Source organism: Falco cherrug, chromosome 1 (assembly GCF_023634085.1).
Source record: "Falco cherrug isolate bFalChe1 chromosome 1, bFalChe1.pri, whole genome shotgun sequence".
NCBI lineage: Eukaryota > Metazoa > Chordata > Aves > Falconiformes > Falconidae > Falco > Falco cherrug.
The window spans coordinates 1,073,958-1,096,372 of NC_073697.1; the positions used below are offsets into that span (position 1 = coordinate 1,073,958).

The 22,415-nt window shown below is 39.9% G+C and overlaps 1 protein-coding gene across 19 annotated transcripts in view; it reads right to left on the minus strand.

Moving 5' to 3' along the window:
- The window catches only part of LDB2 (LIM domain binding 2), a 220,156-nt gene that overhangs the window by 97,854 nt on the left and 99,887 nt on the right, over positions 1-22,415 (minus strand). For 9 of the 19 annotated variants that reach the window (XM_027808144.2, XM_027808142.2, XM_027808145.2 and 6 more), the window contains one exon: positions 21,761-21,844. The exons of the other annotated variants lie outside the window; for them this stretch is intronic. In XM_027808144.2, coding sequence (XP_027663945.1) covers positions 21,761-21,844 — 84 coding nt within the window. The remainder of the gene's footprint in view (positions 1-21,760; positions 21,845-22,415) is intronic. 19 annotated transcript variants of the gene reach the window in all.

Below are 22,415 nucleotides of genomic sequence, written 5' to 3' on the forward strand. Positions count from 1 at the left end.
TGCCTTCTTGGACGTGGGCCAGCACAGACCACTTCTGTAACCACAGTCTGAGGGGCAATGAGTGACAAAAAAGGTGATAGCTCCTACAAGTGTCAGATCCACCTATATTAACTTTTCATAGCATACCTTCAGTGTATTTCCCCATAAATCACGTGTAGACACCACAGCCAGCACCAGCATCTGGGCTGGAAACCTGGCAGGGAACCTAAAGGCAGCAGAGGCAGCCTTGGCTGCAAATTCAGCAGCTCTATTCCACCCCAGGAGCCTGGACTACAGGGCTGCCTTCCTCCTGCAGTGCTTTAGGCCGTCAAGCTGCTGGACATACTTTTGTGGGAAATATAAAAGTCAAGGCTTCCTAAAAGGCTCGTGCCACCCTGTAGAGATCAAGAGCCCTTAGACATGGATTTTTCCATGGGATGGTGATGCTACTGCTTCCACTGAACCACTCCTACAGTTTCTGTGTCAAGAAAGACCTTCTTTCCCCAGATGCGCTGGTTCTTGCATTGTGCTGCTTTTTGCTGGGCACGTTTTTAAACAGCTGTCACAGCTCACTCACGAGCTGGCCGCTGTAATCCAGTTTGTATTCTACAAAAATAAAAAATCCTACCTATTCCCCAATAATGGCCCAAATGATTTCAGTCGCACTAATGCAATCTGTAGTGTTTCAGACCATTACTCTGAAAACAGCAATTGTGTTCTGTTTTATAAGTGTCATCTGTATAACAGTTTAAGTTTGTAAATCACCTCTGGATCCTTTGTGATGAAAGGTGCTATATAAACTTGAGCTATTATCATTCCTACATTTCACTGCTCCATAAATGAGATACTACAGCAGCTCCACTCCAGCAATATGTTTGCGATCACACAACCCTCCCTCCCCAATATTTCATTTTTACTGGAATTAGTGATTAACATGAACATCACACCTTTTCCTATATCCCACCCCTTTGTGGGGTTTGGATTTTACACGTGGCAGCATTGCGCTGCCTTTCTGTAAGTCATTTCACTGGAATCAGAGAACAGCAATTAAATTGGCTATTAGGATGGAAATTGTGTGGGTCAGTGCAGAATCTGCTGGGCAAACCCACCCTAAAAACACGGCCCTGAGAGTCTCACCTGTTTCCGAAAGATTCAGGAGACTATGGAAAGCGCTCAAGCACAAATTGCAGAAAATAGCTCCTTTACAAATAATGGATTATTTCCGTTATAATTGCTTTCTATGGGCAAAAGTTAAGGAAAACAATTGCTGATTTCTGCAGAAGGTTTAAAATAGGAGGCGGTTGGCGTCCCGGTCTTCGCTCTCCCCTGCTTCCCCCACAACTTTTCTCTTTTGCTTCAGCAGGTTTTCTCTCACCAGGGCCCCCACAGAGCAGATCCCATTTGGACAGTTTGCTATTTCCTCTCCTCCTTTTTGATGTGCCCCAGCGATCTGAGGGAGCCAATAGTTGAAACAGATAACAAGCTATGACAAATAATGCAAGAAAAAATGGCCAGGTGAAAGTCATTTGCCAGCACCTAGTTGATACTTCTCGGCAGCAAGGGGGAATGCAGTGCACCAGCCACACTCTGCCGAAATTTCTGTCGCCAATGTAAATTAAGCAACATGGCAAAAGCAATCAGAGGGTTAAAAGAATCTTGTCTTTGCCCTTGTTTGCCTCATTTCTTGTTTCTCTCTTAAACTGCACCACTGGGATGAACCACAAGATTTCTGTGCTCCTTATTAAAAAAGCAAAAACTGCTTATGCAGCAACTGCAGCAGGGCTCTGTTGTTAGCAGATAGTAAGGACGTATGGAGATGAGCTACAAACGGTATCCATATCAGCGAAGACACTTCTGGAGAAAAAATTGTTCTGTGAACATTACAAATTCTGGCTCTAATTAAACATTCATCTCTCACTCTTCTAGGGGTGGAGAAGAAAATCATTGTCCTTTTATACTGCAGTTAAAAGTGGAAAACATTGCATCCAGAAATACAAAGAAGAAATATTTTTCTGTTCTGTGACAGCAATGAACGCTGAAGGTTATGCTGACTGAAGGTAATTACCACAGCTCTTTGCTTGTTCCTCAAAAAAAAAAAAAAGGACTGTGCATGCCTCAAAATATTGCCTTTTAGAAAATATCTGTAAATCATTCTGTGCTATAATTCCTTTAAACTGTGGGTACAAGTGCAGACAAGATTCTCTCCTTGCTGAGCTTCCTGGCCTTAAAAACACGCTGGAAGATACACAGACACAAAGCTGAAGAGACGCAGATGGAGAAGGGTAGAGAAGGAGAGGTGTTCCCAGCTGAGATCAGGTTCATCGAGGGAATAAAACACTCCTCCTTCCCAAGTCTCTGGTGAGGTAGATGAAAGACATCACCAAATTTCTTAAGCGTGGAAAGAGGCAGATGAATATTCCAAACATTAGGTAGGAAATGACCAAAGAACCAAAAATGGCAAGTCTCACAAGAGTCTCATTCTTGCTTGCTCTCACAAAAAAACTTGGATGAAGAGTGCAAAAAACCTAGAGCTAAGCTGCTTTATGAGAGTAACCTAGTGACATTTTGGAAGGGCATATACACTGCTTTGGGAACACCTCTAGTTTGGTTTTTTCCTCTCCCCTCTTTGAGTTCTTTTTCTGTTATCTGTGCTTTCCTCCTTTTTCAGATGGTGAATCCTCTAGGGGTTCAGTGAAGCCTGAAGTTCTTTCTTGTGGAGTGGAAAGACAGGGCGGTTGTATCTATCAATACTAATAAAACATTCCACATGATTGATATAAATGTTTTTGACTTTTCGTGTACATTTGGGAAAGGCCTCAGCTGCCAAAGCTCACTGGCCGTGTTATGTTCCCATTTGCCTTCAACAGGCAGGGAAAGGGGAAGACTGACTCCAGTGGTTTTGAAGACTTGATGCAATGAACTGGAGCTCGGCTCCACAGAAATGTGTGGCACTATCAGAGGCAGAAGAGGAGGAGGAGAAGCAGTCGGTGTACAGTTAACACAGCTGGTCTCCAGGGCCCAAAGGCCCCGAGAGCCATAATTTATGTTCTTAGAATACCACCATGGACTCCTTACGCCCCTCGCTTTTTTTGGATTGCTCTGCAAAAGTTAACAATATAAAACAATGCAAAGTGACCACTGAGGCCAAAATATATAACTGCTTTCACAGCTTCCCATCTGCAATGCCTCTGAGGAGAAATACACACAAATCCAAGTCTGAGAAGTCATTGAAATGTAAAATACTCTTATCCAATTGTATGATTTCAACTGAAAGATTAAGATTAAAGTTTACTGCAAAACATTGGTGTTCATTGCAGAAGATTTGTTTATGCTTTCAAATCAGTAAACTCAATTTGATTTCTTTTCCAGCCCTGTTTTGTCTTGTCAAAAACTGGGTCATGTTCTTACATGTTCAGCTCCTGACCATGGACTTCTAATGCCCTAACAAGTTATATAGCTTCTATATGAACTAAGAGCTAGATGGAAAAATCACCAAGTTTCTGCTATTACAATTACTAGACAGTAGGGAAGGAAACAGAAATGTGAGTTTTTATTTCTAGCTATGGGAGAAGCATGTATTTTAGTGTGCATGAGCAGGACAGCCAAGCAGAAAGAACATGGTTTTTCCAAACAAGTGGATAGAAGTTGGATCTATCAGCTCGATTCCTGTCATTGCCTGAAGAGATCTCCTGTAGCCTTTCAGACTACTTATCTGTAAAGTGAAAAGGAGTGGTTTGTTTTCCTTCTAGTATTTTAGCATATTAGCAAGCTGAAGCACCAAACATACCACTAGCCTAGCAAATCATACATACAAAACGATGGAATTTCACTGAGCTAAGATTGCAATAATCCAGACTGTTATACAATACAGAAACCTATACTTTAAAGACCCACTACTTAATTTCTGGAAGAACTGTCACTTATTTTCCTTTAGAAAGAAAAATTAAACTAAATAAATTTTTTACATTTTTTACATTAATAATGAATATGCTATTTTGCCACTGACCAGATCTTAGACTTAATTCTTTCAGAATACTTTCTAGTTTTGATGTTAGCACTGCTTTGAGACAAAGTTTGGACCAGATGGCTTTCAGACAGCCCTAGCAACCTAAATATTCCTATGATTTACTTGACTGACTAATTTCTGGTTTAAAAAGGCAGTAAACTTTTGTCCATCTTCCCCTACCAAAGGATGACAATCCTCAGAGTTTTTAAACTGAGCTAGTAAATGAAGCACGAGCATTACAACCCCATCATATTTGAAGGTTCACACCACACTAAGAGGCTAAATTAGCCTCCAAGAGTTGACACAAAGTGATTTTTGTATGTCCATGAATCAGACAAATAATCAGCATTTATTTCTATAAATAACCAAATTCCATTGAAACACAAAAGCAACTTCAAGATAAAGAAAACCTGGCATTAATTTAGGCTACAGATTAATTTCTTAAAAAGCTACTTGCTCAAACACTTATTGGTACTGCTAAATTGCAAAACCTTCATGTGAGGTAGTGGAGCATACCATAAAGAAATCAAAGATAAAAGTCATCTGTTTTCACTTAACATATACAAAAGAGAATAAGATTTACTAAATAAAATGTGCTTCTGTAATGCAGAATTCCATGTAGTTCTTTGCCACATTCCTAATTTTTCCCGTTAGATACCCAACATCACTGGTATAAAACACCAAGAGACAGCTATAATCTTCCTCATTTCTAAACCCAAGTCAAATATTTGTTGAAGGAATATGTTTTCTGATTATGAGGATACATTTGCATTGTAGTTTTCTGTCAGTTTGATAGTAGAAGGAAGAAAATGTTCACCTGATCACTGAAATTATGCTTTTGTTCAGAATGTTACCAGAATGACTCATTTATCTATCTATCTTCTGGCACAATAAGTAATTAAGTAAAATAATTATAACTTATAATTGGAATTATTACTTAATTTCAGGGCTAAATACTCAGAGAAAGCTTTTTATTATGTAACTTCTACTACTGTTGGAATCATTTTGATGGACAGAAATTTGCAAATATCGCACTAACTTCATCCAGTCTTCAAGGTGAACTTCCACCATGAAAAAGCATGCAAAGTGGAGACCCTCACAGACTAAGTGTAGAAACTGCTTACAAACCTCAAAACTAATCATGGTAGAAAAAGATCCTATAGGCATCATCTTTATTAAGCCTTAAAGTTACAAATGCTTACGTTTGACCTCAAATCTAAAATTAAATTGAATTAAATTAAACTAAGAGTTTAGGTCCTGATCCCTGTTTTGATTTTTAATTTTCTCCACCTAACCCCGATAAGTATGCCACAAGTACAGTTCTGCTACTTTGGATTTCTGGTGAAATACATGCTCTGCATGACTGTCTGTATCAGCCTTCATCTCACGGGAGTCAGAAATGGTGGCCCGTGGGTGATAGCATCTCTGTGGCTCATTGACAGTGCCCTGAAGAATGCAGTCTACCATAAACGATTAGGTGATAATTTTACTGACGGTCTAATGATAGCTGACGACTTTCTTAAGCAGCATGTCCTGGAATAAGAATCAGCCTTCATGTGATAAAAAGAAAATCCTTACAGACTTAATGGTTGCAGAAGAAAACCAAAACTGAACCAGCGCACACCCAAACCATTTGAAATCAAGCGATAAAATGTAAAAATATTATGTTTAAAGCTTATGCTATTTTAGAGAGTGATCTATCACTTCAAAGCAGTTAGTTTTGGCCATGCTAGTTGAACATTTGAGAATGAACAGGTTTTTCTGGAAAAGTTAGTTCATTAAATCAGTTCCTAATGTTTTTGGAGCTCACAAAAACAGGGTCTTGTATTCTCTAGACACTGGCTGATATCTTCCTGTTGCTTTCACTCTCAGAAACAATCCTATTCTGCGAGATTGCCTTAATCACAAAAACAGTGCAGGAATAAACCCACTGTCGGTATAACACCCGCATTTATTCCCTTCCATCTTTTTCCAACAATAATGCCCAGATTCTTAAATCCTGGGGGGTTCTGTTTAGTCATTTTGTTGTTGGTTGGATGTTTGTCTGGTTTTTCATTGGTAATCTGAAAAGTTTGTATCAATAGCCTTCCGAATCTCATTACAGCTCTCTTGTGTCAGTTCACAGAAATGTGTGGTGGACACCAAGGATGCTGCTGCCTCCCGTGTAGACCAGCTCAGGCAGAGAGAGATAAAAATAGTCATTGCTACTTGTAGGCTAGGTATAAATACTACAAAGGCAACAAAGCACCATGTACCAGGGTGCTCTCTTCTTTCTGCAGGACATTGCAGCAGAGAGGCTCAGCACTTAGTAACAGAGTAGTTGTACCTAAGCGTATCTATCATCAACCTGAGCTAAATCAGGAGCTGCTGGATGCAAGAACTAATTTTTCTGCTTCTTCAGCTAAAGGACTGACACAGAAACCACAGAAGAGTTCTAATCAAGTTGTGGTCTAGCTACCAAAACATGGCACATTATTGTACAGGCAGATCTTATTTGCCCTAAGCATCCCAAAATAACCAGTGGAAACTGGTATTTAAATCTGTTCCAGAAGAAATCTGGGTTCCAACACCCGCTCTTTCTGAGGGGGCTTTGCAATAGTCTCATGGACTTCAAACTAAGAACAATGCATATATATATACTGATAAGTGTGCCGTGGTCTGTATTTCAAGCAGTAGCCCAGAGACCTGAAAATCAAATTGAGGTTTGGTTGAATAGCTCAACAATTTTGCAACACTCCTTTCTGTCCCATATTTATCACATAGGTGGAATTACACCACTCACACCTGGCACTGCGTTATATGTGTATTTCATTTCTCCCAACCCTCTTCTCTAGTCACTTATTCACTAAAAGTCCTTTGTGATACAAACGTTGTTATTATTATATTTACTGTTATTGTTATATTGACATATTGTTATTGCTATATTATTGTTATATTGACAAAATGATTGGTAAGCAACATTACAGAAATATTTATCGCTAAGCATTCTAACCATTTCTTTCTCCTGAAATCTACTGGAAAAATAATGGCAGGGAAGCTACACTGAGGACTCAAATCCCTTTCAGGCCATCAGCATTTTTAGTGGAGGACTGAAAATAAGATTATTATCATGGGTATATTTAGCACATGTGAATTTCTCATCAGATAGTGGTCAGAGGCAAAAATAGCTTTGAAGCAAATGAACACTTTAAAGAGACAGACATGTTGGGGAATGTTTAAGAACTGCCACATAAATTAAATACAAAATTTAACATCTTTTCAAATTGTTGTTCTTGTCTGTGACACAATTAGTAAAGCTATTTATGTTTACTGAAAATAGTACAATTTTTCAAAGATCACCAGTTCCTTCTGCAGTAAAGACAGTAGTGAATTTAAGAGTTGGTATTATTTTCCCCCAAAACAGTCTCATAATGCCATAAGCAGAAAAGATCCTCTCCTGAAGCACTAATGCACAGAACAATAATTATGTTAGGGATGTCTTGTCTACATTAATACCTGACAATCTACTTAATGTGTTTATTTCTTTAAATAGGGTAGCATTTACTTAAATTATGGGAACATCAACGAGCCCAAAGACAGCTGAAGATTATGAGGAAAATGAAAGGATATCATTATTACTGGCTGTGAGCAGTTTGCAAAATGAAGACTGGAGACAGGCAGAGAGATGCTAGGGTGTGTGGTTGGGGTATTATGATGAAAGGGAGAAACAAAGTTTGATCCAATGAGTAAATTCACTGAATTCAATGGTGAAGCAGAAGTAAAGCAGCTTTAAAAAGTTATCCACAGCATAACAAGAAGAAATACCACAAATTGGACAGTATTCTTGTTTACTTTGGCTTAGGATGGAAGTTCTTCTTAAGCATTGTAATCTGGACAGTGTGGGTTAAATTATAGAGAGATTTTGTGTAGGAAGATGATGTGAATGCATGAAATGAGGACATAGAGAGTCTCTCTACAGCTTATACAAGACCCAGCAGAAAGCTACACATGAGCACTAACCATGTGGGAAGCGTATCTGGGAGCATATCATCCCCTGCAAGAAAAGTGCTCAGCTAAAATGAAGTTCATGACAAAGTGAATTCCAGGCAACATCTTCTGCCCGAACGTCAGAGCACTGCACAGTGGACTTCTCTTGTCCAGATCAGCAGCAGAGCCTGCTTTCCTGCACGCTCCATTCCTGCTTGTATGGGTCCTTCAGCTTTAGGATGGACCAATCAGCCAAGGATTTTGGCATCTCCAACTTCCTTCTGTCTTACATTACTCCTCCCAAAGGACCAGTCAGAAGTTCTTCTGAACCATGTCAATGAAACACGACAGCATATTTATCTCAGCCTTTCAGTAAAAGTTCACCATTTCCTGCATCCTGCATCCTGCTGCTGTTGAATACATATGTATTTAATACAGAACCAGCATCTACATTGACTAATCGTTAATACTGAGTAAGACTGAAGGAATTACAAAGCATCACAGAATGTGGACTGAAGACATTGGGCTCTCTTTCTTGCTCCATCTCTGACTTGTCAGGCAAACTTGGCCAAGTCATTATTTCTCTCAATGATCTACAGTCCACCTTTACAAAACAGACGTGAAAAAAAGTGTGGATAAAAATACTACAAATTATTACTCCAGTGAGTGCACCTTTAAGATAGGATACTATCTCCTTAATAGACAGCATAACATTTGAGTAAGCTTGAACGTTCTCCTTTCCTCCCAACACCCAGTACCTATAGAAGGGTTAATTCAAAAACACCCTCAGAAACCAGAGAACTACAGGTACTCTTGATACCCTGAACATGTAATATTTATAACAGTCATACAACTTTAATTTTACTTCTTTGCCTTAGAAAAAAAAGAGTGCAATTTTTCTAAGCACAGCACTGCAGAAAAAAAAAATGAAGCGCTCGTTAGTTTGGAATTTTCCATTCCTTTTTGCTTCTGCCTAAAAGGCAGAGGACTGTGGGGGTTTCATAGTGGAAAGAATTTAGGCCTGTCTCCCTTTGACTTGCAAATTTTAGAACAGTGGGCTATCCATCTAACCGGTTGGCAAGGATTTAAGGTTGATTTAATATCCCTTAAGCCAGTCATGAAGTATTGTACAGCCTTGTCTCCTCTTCCTCCTCCCTCACTCACCCTTCAACTTGAGTATAAAAGCTTATCGCACATAGAATTTACATCCATGACAGTGGTGGTCACTAGCGTCACCATAAAGTGTTACAGTAAGAGCAGCTGGAGGTCTGGCAGTGATACTGCCATAAACTCCGTATTTCCTTGGGCAAAATGATGCCTCACCTGTTAAACTCACGCTGGTCCAAAATAGGTGCCCATGCACCAAATACCACAATTAAAAAATAATGTTTTCACAACAGACTGGAAAGTGATAAGAATCATTCCCATCACATTCTCAGCACTCTATCAGTGTGTATTTATACGACCTCTTTTCATATTTTAGCTTAGTTTTTCAGATGTCTAGAGTAGTAGTAAAATGAGGGACCTAAAATACTAATTATGTGTATTATGGGCAAAAATATATCATTGTTGAATTCACTTTAAAAGCTCCTCAGAAATAAAATTTCTAAAGTGCTTCCATCTGTTGTCCTTAAACCGTATAGGAGTTCTACTGTGCTCATCACAGTGAATCTCTCTCTCTCTCTCTCTATATATATATACACAAATTTAGCTATATATATATAAGCACTTGTCCAGTCTATGCTAGCAGGTTTTTTCCTTCTTTTGACAGACCTGCACTTTGAAAAGCTGAATTTTTGGGGGGAATTAATTCAAAATACAAGCATACCTAAGCTAAAGCTGTGTACATTTTTTTAAATTGCTTGAATAGTCATAGGAAGAGGTAAGATTGAAGAAAAACCTGCATATTTATTGTGTCACAAGCCCCCTGTACTTTCAGGAGCAAAAGGTAATTTGTACCTAAAATCCCATTTGTACATGTTGCTCTCCCAACCAGACATGACCTTTGAATGTAAAAAGGCAGGTTGGTGCAGACGTTATCTCCCACAGGGGGAAATGGTGGGCTACTTATCATCCCATCAACCTCAAAGTCTAAGTCACATTTGACATCGAACTAATGTCACTGACATGAGTGACATTCACCTATTAGAAAGTACTCAGAACCAGATAAGCTAGAAAACTAATGTAGTAAGATGGGGCCATCAAGGAAATATTGGCACTCTCTTTCATGGCTACTGTGCTCACTTCGGCCCATGCAATACAAGGAAAATACTATTAATATTAAACTGCAGAATTCATATATAATTTCATCAGAATCTATACAAAACCAGTAAGAAGTAAAGGCATAGTCAGTAATGCAGCCTTTCATTACCTCTGCTTAAACACTACAGTGTCTGGTATGCATCTAATCATTCCAAAATAAATCAAGATTATCAAGATTTTTAGCACAGTTCACAATTAAAAAAATAATCTGAAATGCACAGCACGTTTGGTGTAAAACCACATCGTGTCTTCACATTAGGTGTTAGGAATTCTCCTGCACAAACTTTCATGTACGCTGCTGTCAATTTTTTCAGAGAATGAAATAACAGTCCTACAGCAGAATCAAACCAAGCTATCAGTCCCATTTTGCCGTCACGTTAATGGACAAGGTATAGCAAATCAGCAACAAACAGATCAGCAGAACAACCTTATCAGTAAATCACTTGCTGCACTCTAAATAGTTGCCTTTCAAAATGTTGTCTGCAATACTTGAAGAGTTACATTGATTTTATATCTATCTCTGAACTTGTCTGTGTTTAAGTTTAAAGTCTGCAAATAACAGTTAGCTTTTAATAAAGTGCCATTTACACAATCATACTGTAAGCAAGGCTGAATTTCACACATGCACAAGTGATAAGCTGTCTTCCTCCCTTCCAAAGCAAGAAGAGGACTGACAGCTATGAAAGGAAATATCTTTTTTTTTTCATGTTGGTGGTATTGTCTGTGTTTTTATTACTAGCTATGGATCAAAGAAGGAACCCCTAGTGGCTTTGCTTCTTCCCTCCTATGGTCTATTAGCAGAAAAGAGTAATCTTTGCATAACCAATTATTTATTTACCGACATTTTCAAGCTCTAGGGCTAAAATGATTTGAGCAATTTAAATAAGAATTTTTTTTTCCTTAAGGCACACTGCTGGAGATGTTTTACCTTTGCACATTTTTCTAGTTTGCTTTTGGTTTTTTAATGCTCACAGTGGCAACCTGTCCTTTTGCTAGAACTGGATTCAAGGCCCAGGATCCAGCTGTTGCAGCTCACCATTTCAACTGGTACCACTCCATTACCATTTTGTGCCATGCTGGTTTATGTACGCCAAGCAGCTGGGAGAATGGTAAGGCTGTACTGGTTAAGCATGAAAATGTGAAGAGACACCAAAATTACCTATGCTCAGTCCTCACATGTCTACGATTTAATTCCAGATGATGTTTTTTCAAATAATATTAGCGACATTTTACAACATTCAACTGTACATCATCTTCCAATGTTTTACAATGAAAGCGTCCCACTGCCATAATCTGTGCGTCTCCCTTGCCCAGCTCCATCCACTCTTGCCAACAAACACATATTAAGCATTTTTTTCCATACAGTCTGCCCTAGGTTAACCAATTAACAACATAATTAATTTAGCAGTGAATAAGTTGGCTTTGATATTGTGTCAGTTTGTATTGGGGAAATCTGGCAGCTAGAGGCCCAAGGAAGAAAAGCATCCCTTTTCTGAAGTCTCCGTGGGGACAAAGTCCAATGGGGTCAGGAGCTTTACTGGCTCTGACGGAGCCGGACGGGCCAACGGGCATGCCTGAGCAAGCGTGAATGATGAGAATGTTTGGCAGCTTTTCCAGAGAAAACAGCTTTGTAATAAAGACGATATGAAAATCATGATGGCCATTATGATAGGTATATCTGTGATGGATCTGCCCTGCTCTGGCACTCTGATCTCCACCTGCAGCCTTTGGTGAGGGAGCTCTGGTGAAGGAAGGTCCTGCAGGGAGGTTTGGGTCACCTCACTGCTCGCAACTGAGAAAATGCTTTGCTCCCCGAGCACTGGCCTGATCTCACTGCTTGTGTTTGCCGGCAGGGAGTCACGACAGGGTTCACGGAGAAGTGTTTTGGGGAGACTGGGCCCAGCCCTCTTGGACCTGGGGTGTCAATCAGTATCTGCCAGAGGAATTACAATTGGGTGGTGCTTTAGACAGCAAAACTGCACAGTGTAAAGTGCTCGGGCTGGTCAGAGATAGCCTTCTAAGTATATATTGGGTTCAACAATTTCATCTACTTCATGGGTGATGGAATTGAAGATCTACTTATGAAGTGACAGCCAGGTGACACAGCTGGATATGGAAGGAAGCTCGGGGCTCAGTCAGTGAGAAGGGAAGGGAGGTGCTGGGGAGCTGGAGCCAGAGCAGAAGGTGCCAAAGCTCAGGAGAGCTGCTGTATGCTCAGGGAACATGTCACACGTCCCCTCTTCTGTCCTGTGCCATCAGATCCAGAGGAACAGTTTGAACTTTAGGGAACAGAAGACTGTAGACACCCTATGGGAAGTCTACACCAAAAAAAACCAAAAAAAACCCCAACCCCTAAGCTTTGGTAAAGGACTGGGTGGAATATGTTGGCTGGAAAGATGGCTGGAGAAAAAATTAATTTGAAGGAAATTAAAAATATGTGAGATACTTGAAGATTGATTTTCAAAGATTTAAATGTGGGATTGATATCAGCTAGAATCAAGGACACTGAGGCAGCAGATGTGGCAAGTGATGGATTAGATACACCTGGACCATGGTGTATATGGCATCATAGATCTGCTGGATTTTCTGTAGCGTGACCGTAACATCATTTCAACTCCATAAGAGGTTAAAAACACTTGTACAAAGTCTTTTCCTTCTTTTGTTTCTCTGGGCTAGAGTGACAGGACTCTGCGTGTGTAGGAAAACCTCCTTGCCTGTGTTATGAGCATCAGTTAAATCTCTAAGAGCTGAGGAGAGAAGGAAGCCTTTGGCTTAGTCCCTAAAAATTTGAAGTTATTTCAGTGTGCCCCTCATACCTTATAAAGTCCCAGCCTCAGGTGCCTCCACCCATTTTCAGAAGCATATTGCACTATACTGTGCACTTCCACTAAATTAACCATAGGCATGGAGTCTTTCCTCTGCTGCACACCCTGTAAGCTCAGAGAATATTTTTTCCCCCCACTTGCTCAAAGGCTTACAGCTCAGTCAAATCAAAAGCAATTTTCTCTAGAAAAAGTAACAGCACTTCTCCTTCATGAGAGCTATTTCCATGCCAAATTTCAAGTTTCTACCTACAGCCAAACAAGCTGTCGTGTCCACAAATATTCTCTGTAAAAGTGGAAAAGAATGTTTTATCTTGGTCCGTATTAGGAAATGGCTCAAATCGTGTTCAGGCCAGCAAATGGGATTTCCAGGCAGGTACGCAGAGGGAGCATTTTTAACCCCAAGTGAACAACTTACAAGTGACTGAAAACAAGAAGTTCAAATGACAACTACTATGCAAGCTCAACACGTAATGCAATCTGTAAGAGACTGTAATTGCACCCAAAAATTTGCTAGTGACCCTTGCTTCAAATAACAACAGCAAACAAAAGGCATTTGAGAAAATGAGCTTTGTTTTTGTATTTGCTTTGCATACGTGGCAGAAGTTGCACATCATCAGTTTTACTCTTCCCTGTGCAGAGGCATCTACTTGCTCAGCTCCTGCCATTTGTTCAAATGTTGCAGGCAGTAACCAGAGGAGAGAACTGTTTTAAGGTTCAGGATTATATGATTTAAAGCCACAAAAAGCAGCAGCAAAACAAATGGATGGATTCTAAAAATCCTGCAGTCCTCATGGGCCTTGGATTGCCATCCCTTGCTCCACAATACTGAAAATCAGGCCACCTACTTATGTCCAAAATAAAATTTAAAATAATTGAGACATCTTATTTGGAAAATCCTTGCCATCACCTTTAAGCCTGTGGTTCTACTCTTTAAAAAGCAAATCAAAACAACAAAAATCCTAGCCCCAACCTAGCAAACAGTAAAAATATCTTGCCTTTTCAAAGACTGCTTGCACTTAAATCTTGTGTGACATTTATCTTATGCAATGTGGTCTAAGGTGAAGAAGGGAGCATTTATTCTCCCCCCTCGCCCCCAGCTTCACTCCTTCATTTTGTGTGGAAAAAACTTACAGCTAAAATTCTGTTTCCATTGAGTACTACACAAATTTGTCAGTCAGAAACCAAAGGAGTTAATTTGCATCTAAAAGCAAATCAGCGCACACAGGAACTAGAGCACATGAGAAACCCTGAGATAGTTGTTTGTTTATGATAATAACTTTATTTATTTTTGTGGGCTGTATGCTTCCTTTGGCAGTCAAAGCCAAGGCACAATTATAACAGATGCAACCTGATGCAGTCTATCTATCCTTCTCGGATCAAACAGCAGTAAAGATGAATACAACCTGTTCTGCTTGATCATGTTCATTACTTCTGACATTACCGAAAGCCTAAGATAATATTAAATTACATATTATGTACAGTTATTCCTAAAATGGTATTGTATATAACCTGAAAAAAATGGAATTATAAGCTAGAAATAATTAAAAGCCTACATAAAATAACCCGAATTTACTCCTGGATTAAGTTGTATTTTCATATTTTCAAATATTTTAACTTCTAATATCTAACAGGAATACATGTGTACATCTGTGTGTGTATAGATATATAAATAGAAAAGTAAATTTACCCCCCCTTAAAATTAATAAACCTATCTTATTACTGACAGTTAACAGAATTTGCTGGACTGGTTCTTTTCTATGGCAAAGCTGAACCCACTTTCAGAGTGATAATTTCTAGGGTTAATTGTCATAGCTTCCTCGACACAATCTTCTCCACCAGCTTTATTTTATCTGCCAGAGCACCAATATGCCATGATTAGCATAAATTAGACTAAATAAATTCGGTGGGTTACTATATTATTTTACGCTAATCCGTTTATTTATTTATTTTTAAACATTTCAAGGTTAGGGATGGCTGAGCAGTGGGATGGCAAATTCCTAACAGCAGCTTGTTCAAATTCAGCTCAGAAGTGCTTAAAAACTGTGTGATATTTTCAGAAATGTTTAGCAGAAAAAATCCGGTATGAAAAATGTCGTCAGGTACAAACTGCTACAACATTATATACTGACCTTTTACAGATGCACCGGTGGCACGCTGCTATGAGGCAAGGAGCTCAGTATGTGCAACTCAGTAACACAGGACAAGAGAAAAAGAAGCATCGAGCAAATTTGCTTGCATCACTCCAACGAAAGGCTTTCCTGATGTTAAAAAAGATACACCCGACCTCTTAGTGCTCCAGGCAATGTTTTTTCACAGACTTTAGAAAGGGGTTTGCTCATCCTGAACAACTGGTTCGTGCCAGCTGCCTGTGCCAGTACCCACAAAGGCCATCCTTGTGACTCCGCCAACTACAAATAAACCAGAGGCAGCTAGAGGATGGGGCGGTGGTGCCCACGAGGAACATACAGCAGAGCCAAGCTGATGACCGTCCGACAAAGTGGGTGCCTCTCTAATACCATTCTGCTCGGAATGGAAGTTTTCTCAAAAGAGATGTGATGAGCACATGCAGTGTGTTTACCACTGACTGAATCTCTCTTCAGGAGATCTAACACAAAACCAGAGCCAACTACTGTTTGATAAGGCTACAGTTGTTCTAGGAAAGTATACGTTTTCCATCCTGTCAGCACAGTTTGTGCAAACACATTGTACCACCTCACGTAAAAATGAAACTAGCGGTGAGATTCACAAAACACTTTAATTTGTTTCTTGCACATGACAGCACAGAAAAGACACACGCTGTTCTGGTTTGTCAAGTGTGCAGCAATGTAAGAGGTGATGGGTACAGACACAGACCTTAAAGGAAATGGAAAGCCAGGATGAGATTTTCACTGGAGAGTTTGGATGGAGTGAGTGAGTAGTTGAAGTAAAGGAAACATGGTGAAACTGTAATCGTTCCAACTGCACTTGCACAAGCAATTCGGCTTTTCATTTATTGATGATGTTAAAATTCTCTTTGTTCTCTATTATCAGATTTTAAAAACTTTTCTTGTTTGGCCAGTTCTATGTAAGAGAAATTGTGACTCATTCCTCTTCCAAACAAGATGAAGAGCGAGCTTGCCAGTACAGCTATAGAAGAGGAGACACAGTCCCTATGTAGACAGGGACAGAATTAAACACAAGGGCCCAAGCAGCAGCAGGAAAACTAAAGCCAGCTCCGGAATGCACAGCTAAGACAATTAAATGCAAATTTTAAGTGCCTAGGCTTGAGAAGGGACAAACTGATCACTTAAAGTAGATCTGTATAGTCTCTGCCAAATTAACAGATAGCTATCGGCATCTTTTAAGGTCTCTGCTTAAATTAAGTGCCGAAGTGGCAGATGATCCGCGCATGTTCTGTACATTCCATGGTAGCAGAAAACGGATGAAGAAAACACCCAACAAGAGCAACGTCCCACTAATAACTTACAGATTCTTACTGACCCTTCAAAACCTGAGATTGTCACCTGACTAGTCCTGCCAGTGGACTGGCTGGTCTTACCATATGTTTCCTTTCCGTATGCCACCAGGGCTAAAGTTTACGTGGCAGAAGATATACAGGACAGCACCTTCTACCATCCAGAAGCACATGCCAGCAAGACTTTGAACTGAAGGCCTCCAGTTCGGAAGTCAGGCTCAGACCAAGACTCAAAACGGAGCCTCAGACCATCTCCATTTTCAGGGCTGACACGCTGTTGGTGCCATGTCTCTGGTGGGTCTTTTATTTTGCGGTCCACAAGGTTGCTCCCTCCCCACATCCCGCAGCCAGATGTGAGCCCTTCGCTAGCGCTGCGCCGAGTCAGGAGGGAACCGGGCTGGGGTAACCCTTGGAGATAGCACCAGAGCAGCAAACGCCTTGTAGGACCCAGACCGTGGTGAATTATGTGAAAACTGTTGTCAGTAGTATGTGTTGGCTGTGGAAACAAGTTCAAAAACACCTATGAGTTTAAAGCTCTTGAAAAAAGGGCCGTTTTTTTAAAAAATGCATGAAAGCAGATACCAGATGCATTGTGTCACATACATTATAGTAGCTTTTCTTCGCAATGATTTTCAAGATGATATCTTAAGGGATCAAAACCTAGAAGCATTAAGAAGGGTGTTAGACACCGAAAGCCATTAGAATCCCTTCTTCTATTGCTCTGAATACATCATTGCCTCTTACTTTCTATTGCTGAAAATGGATAGATTTTCAGATAAAAATTAGGAGAGCTTGAATTGCACTCCCTCTCTGGATTCTTGTATGCATTTTCATGTTTTGTGTAAAGCATTCAGGGAAAAAATCGCATACATTTATGGTCAAATTACTGGCAGCTTAGCTTCGCAAATGCTGTAATTTAACTGTTTAACAGTAAATTAAATTTACAGTTTGTAATTAAATAAAATGTTCTTTTTAATTCAAATAATAGTAAATAATATGTGTATAATAGAAATTCTATTTAACAATGATGGACTATTTACACAACAGATAAAATTTACTTATTTCAGCTTGTATTTATTGCTAAACAATCTCAAAATAATAGAGATTGTTTCCAACTATAAATGTGTGTTAAAACATCTAACTTTAATAGTGGAATCTTGTCAAATTGATGTACAGTAATAGAACGTCATAAAATCTTATTCCAAATTGTAAACTGAAGCATTAAAAATTAACTTTATAGGCTAAGAAAGACAGGTTGAAATTACTGCTGTATGGTCAGAAAGGTAATTTAAAGCACAGGTTAAAAATTTGATTCTGCTTAATACATTTAAACCAGAAAAATCCTAAAACTGTTGGACACTTGTAAACAAATCAGAAAGTATTTAGGCTTCAGTTCTGCCAGATTCAGGGTGATCTTTGCTAACAAACCTTGCTAACCTATCCAGCTGCTCTGACTTTAGCCCTCTAGGGTGTGCAGAGGCAGATGAGTTTGCAAGATAAGGGCCCTTAAGTTAAAAATTCATGGGAAGGGTCATGTTTCTTCCATTTCTGAAGTGCTGAGCGGATCAATGGAATGCACGAAACAAGACAGTAAGACATAGAAATTATTTCCTGCTGACTGGCACTCCTGGAAGTAGAACCTGGGAAATGCAGTGGATTGAGGATTGCCACCACTACCCAGCTTCGGGGCATTCTCTGCTTCTGTCCTGCGAAAAGGCAAGGGCTGGAAAAGCAGAGCGCCAATTCCACTGCCAGGAGCAAGTGCGCCGGTACCTTCAAAGGCCACTAATGAAGTCCACATGCTGAGCTAAGCCAAGATAACCCACTTCTTAAAAAAACAGAACATAGTTGTGTGGGAACCTTCTGGATAGCAGCAAGTCTCTAAATCTCTGGTAATTAGTTCCCCTTGGTGCTGACCTAAAGACTTTGTGTCATGGGGAGGATGTCATTGCATGGAGCAGGGGGTTCCTCACCCTGCGTGGTGGGGGCAGTTTAAAAGCCAGCACTGGCCAGTGTTCATCCCAAACAGGAATGAAAACACCAACCTGTGCAACATGCCTCTGCTTCAGGTCCTCTGCTGTGAATGTAGCCAGACCAAGTCCTCTCCCGTCTGGGGCTGCAGCCTGGCCTGGTGGAGCCCGTCACACTGGAGGCTTTTCCCTTTGCACCGAGTCCTCACAATATGTCATAATGAGTCCAGCACAACCCGACCCTGAATTTCAATGCCCAGCTGTATGAAAGTCAGAGCAACACAGGGTCTGTCTCATACAATCACAATTGTTCTTTTGATGCTAATTCTTTCATTTTGTATCAGAGACTCTTGGCTTGGTTTCTGTTTCATCTGCTTCCCAGAGACCAGATTTACCTCCCTTAGCAATGTTTTGCCCCATAACTGCACATTTCATGAGAGATGCACTACTATACCTTAAACATGACATTTCCTGCAGAGCAAAAAAGGCTTTTAAAGGGACTTTGTGACTTTATCCTACTGAAGCTGAAGAAGGCCAGATACAATTGAGAATGGCAGTTGGCTGGCAGTCCCACAACAGCAGTCCCACTACTTCAGTCCTTTCAAAATCAGCAAAATAAAAAGCAGGTTGTTCAAAACTGTTTTGTGGCCAGGCACTTGCATGAGAACTGAATATGATCTAAACGTATCACAGCCTGGTACTATTCAAAATCACACCACAAAATACAAAACATTTATTGATGATTTGGAAGTGGAGGTCTTAATAATTGTTTTTGAGAAATCTCTGAATATTATTTTTGAGATTTTTCTCTTCATGTATAGCTGAAGGTTTTATAAAAGGCATTGTTTTTTAAACTATATATATTATATACTGATGTGTATTCTTTTGAGGATTACATCAGCTACTTTGACTCCTGTGTAATAATAGTGCATTCAACACACATCCCCACTGAAGTTGATACAGGATTAGGTACTAGCTAATGTAAGGACTAGCATCAGAGTCTGACCCTTAGTACAGGAAAACTCAGACAGCATTTTAACCTCACTAAGAACCCAAAGTGCTTTACAGATTGAATATACAGTAATTGATCACTCAGGCTGAGCTGTCCTCAGAAATCTCTCATCAGGATGTCAGTGGTACATGAGATATGACAAGACTGCAGCAAAGATGGCAAATTTACAAACATAAGCTGAAAATATCTAGAAGTCTTCTAAAATGAGGGACAGTCTAGCTATTAAGAGCAAGATCAGCTCCCATCCCTAAGCCGTTCTAAGTCACCGACAGCTGGTTCAATCTTCCTACAAGTAGCTCTAGTTTATTCAAGAATGCTTAATTTTGCCTGAATCACCTCTTGCAATTTGCTATTTCCTGCTTACAGGGAAGATAAAAAAGGATGTCTAATTGAAAATGTAAAGTATATAAGTCATGTATCAGAAAAATTAAAACACATAAGTCAAAAGCATTGCTTTACTTTTTCACAAGAGTCGAGACCCATGTCTTCTCATGCTCCCCCCAGCCTGTGCCAGAGCTCTGCCACCGTATCACACTGCCTGCAAGAATGCTGCTGAGTTACTCCTTGCAGCTTTCTCTGCAATGAAATATTCCCTGCAGATTCAGCTTTGTTTAGTCAATTTTTAGTCAACTGAATTTCCAGGTGGTCATGTACCCAGTGGATGAAATATTAGCTGCTTTCCAAGTGCTTCAGGGAAACATGATTTTATTCCTATATTTGTTTCCTTTGGAATTTAAAAATAAATGTGGCCAACATCTCTATCTCTAGGTACTGAAAGAAACCAAATTCTAGATCAGGCTAAAAATTATTTTTAAAAACATCCATTTGTTCCATCACTGGACAAAACAACTTCATCAGAATAAGAAAATGAGCAGCACTGCTGAAATGATGTGTTTTCCTGCCACTCCGCCTTGCATTCGCCTATCTTTCAGCTATGCATTTAAAAATAACACAGATACTTTCACACAGAGCAACTCGGTGATGCTTTTTATTTATCTGGTTCTTTGCACTTCTAGCTAATGTCCAATGCAGGAGGTCCCAGCTTTGTTGTGAAGGCGTCTTGTTCAGCTTTGCTAGAAAGCAAGCTGTGAAACGCGGCCTCTGTGAAGGAGCCACAGTGCTGGACTTTAACAGCAATTCTCACTCTCAGCATCCAGAAGCCACTTTGCATTCAAGGGATCATAACTTAAGCATAAAGTATACAATGCTCATAAGAAATTAAATTTAAAAAGGAAAAATACGACTTCTGCCTGCACTGAGAAATCTGTTGGCAGGGCTGTGCATTCCACTCCTGTACAGGAGACAAGGCAGTACAGTTCTCATCAAGCTTTCTAACTGTGTCACAGAAAAACTGGAGCCCTGCCACTGACTTATATTCACCCTCCAGTGAAGACAGCAGCTTGCTCCACCTCTTGTTTGATTTCAAGAATTTTATCCAGAACAGTGGCATTTTAGCAGTGAGAAATGTGCCTGCTAATATCATGGTGGCCTAAGCTCAAACCCCGTTTATCACAAATGCAGCAGTGCCTAAGCATGGCATGTTCCTGAACGCAAGAATCAGCCGTGGTCAAGGAGCAGGATTTGATGAAGTCCTGACATAAATTCTGTTCTAAAACTCACTGTTTTCATGTGGCGTGGACACACGAAAATCAGACTGTGTGTGTGGAAAATTAACAAATCTTTGAAAAAAAAAACCAAAGCTGCATAATCTGCTGTATTTCAGTTGGTCTTTATCCGCAAAATCCCAGATCTTTGTTTAAGCTACAAACAGACTATAAAAATCAGCTCACTGGCCTCTCTCCTTATTATCCACATCCCTGCACAAATCAAATGAAGCTTTTGCTGTAAAGCTGATAAAAAACACCACACACATGAGCAAGCTGATGTATTTAAAAAGTGGTTATCGTTTCTAATCCTTTCCTCTCTCTCCAGGGAACATCATCTTTCCAAGGAACACACAAAACTCCACCACTGAGCACACATCAGCACTTACGCTTGTTTTGATTAGAGATTTTCTAAAATAACAATGAATGAAGTAGTCTGGCATTAACATTGATTTTTAGCACCTAGGGAAGTAGTAAGACAGTTGTCCCATTGTTTAAAATCAGTGAATAGCCAAGACCAGTTCTGACAAATATTTGCACTTACATAATCTATTTCAGAGACCTCACAAAATGAACTATAGTAGCTGGTTTGATAGTATGTGGATGCTTTTGCCATTTCTTCGTAGATAAACCAGAACCCCATGTGTAACACAGAAGAAGAAGTCACAGATGCTAAACTTACTCCTGACTCTCCTAGCAGGCAGTGGGATTTGTCTGCGACTCAAAGTACCGGCTGAGATGTTCTCCAGTTCCAGTTCCTTGCCAACTGTGCCAGGAAAACAAAGCAATTTTTATTATCTAATGTAGACATATCCAAATGATATGTCTAAATCCACTCTAGAAAATCAAGCTTAGATTCAGGGATGAAAGGACTAATGCCCATTTCACAAGGTGTAAATCTAGGCTTTATTGTCCCAAATCATTGCCCCAAGCCAATGACTGACAGCACTGGGAAACCAACGTGATATCAGATTCAGGTCCCACCTCCTAGAACTGAGTCTTTTAAATGGGAAAATTTCCCCATAGGTTGAAATTCCTCTCAAAATATTAAATTATCAGCCATTGCATTCCCTGATTTCAACCTGAATTGTCACAGACTTGAGCCAAAGACTAGAAAATTTGACTTACAGCTTAAGCAGTGCCGAGAGGTTTAAAAGTCCCTCTTCACTCTGTGCATATTAAAACATTGTCCATTCCAAGACTTTGCTTTATAAATAAAACTGCAGACATGAGTTATGGTTTTAGACTCTTGAAAATATACACATCCACTCCCATGCACAGAGTAAGGAGCAGAACTACAGCACTCAGCGTCACACACAAATTTCTAACTGCGACAG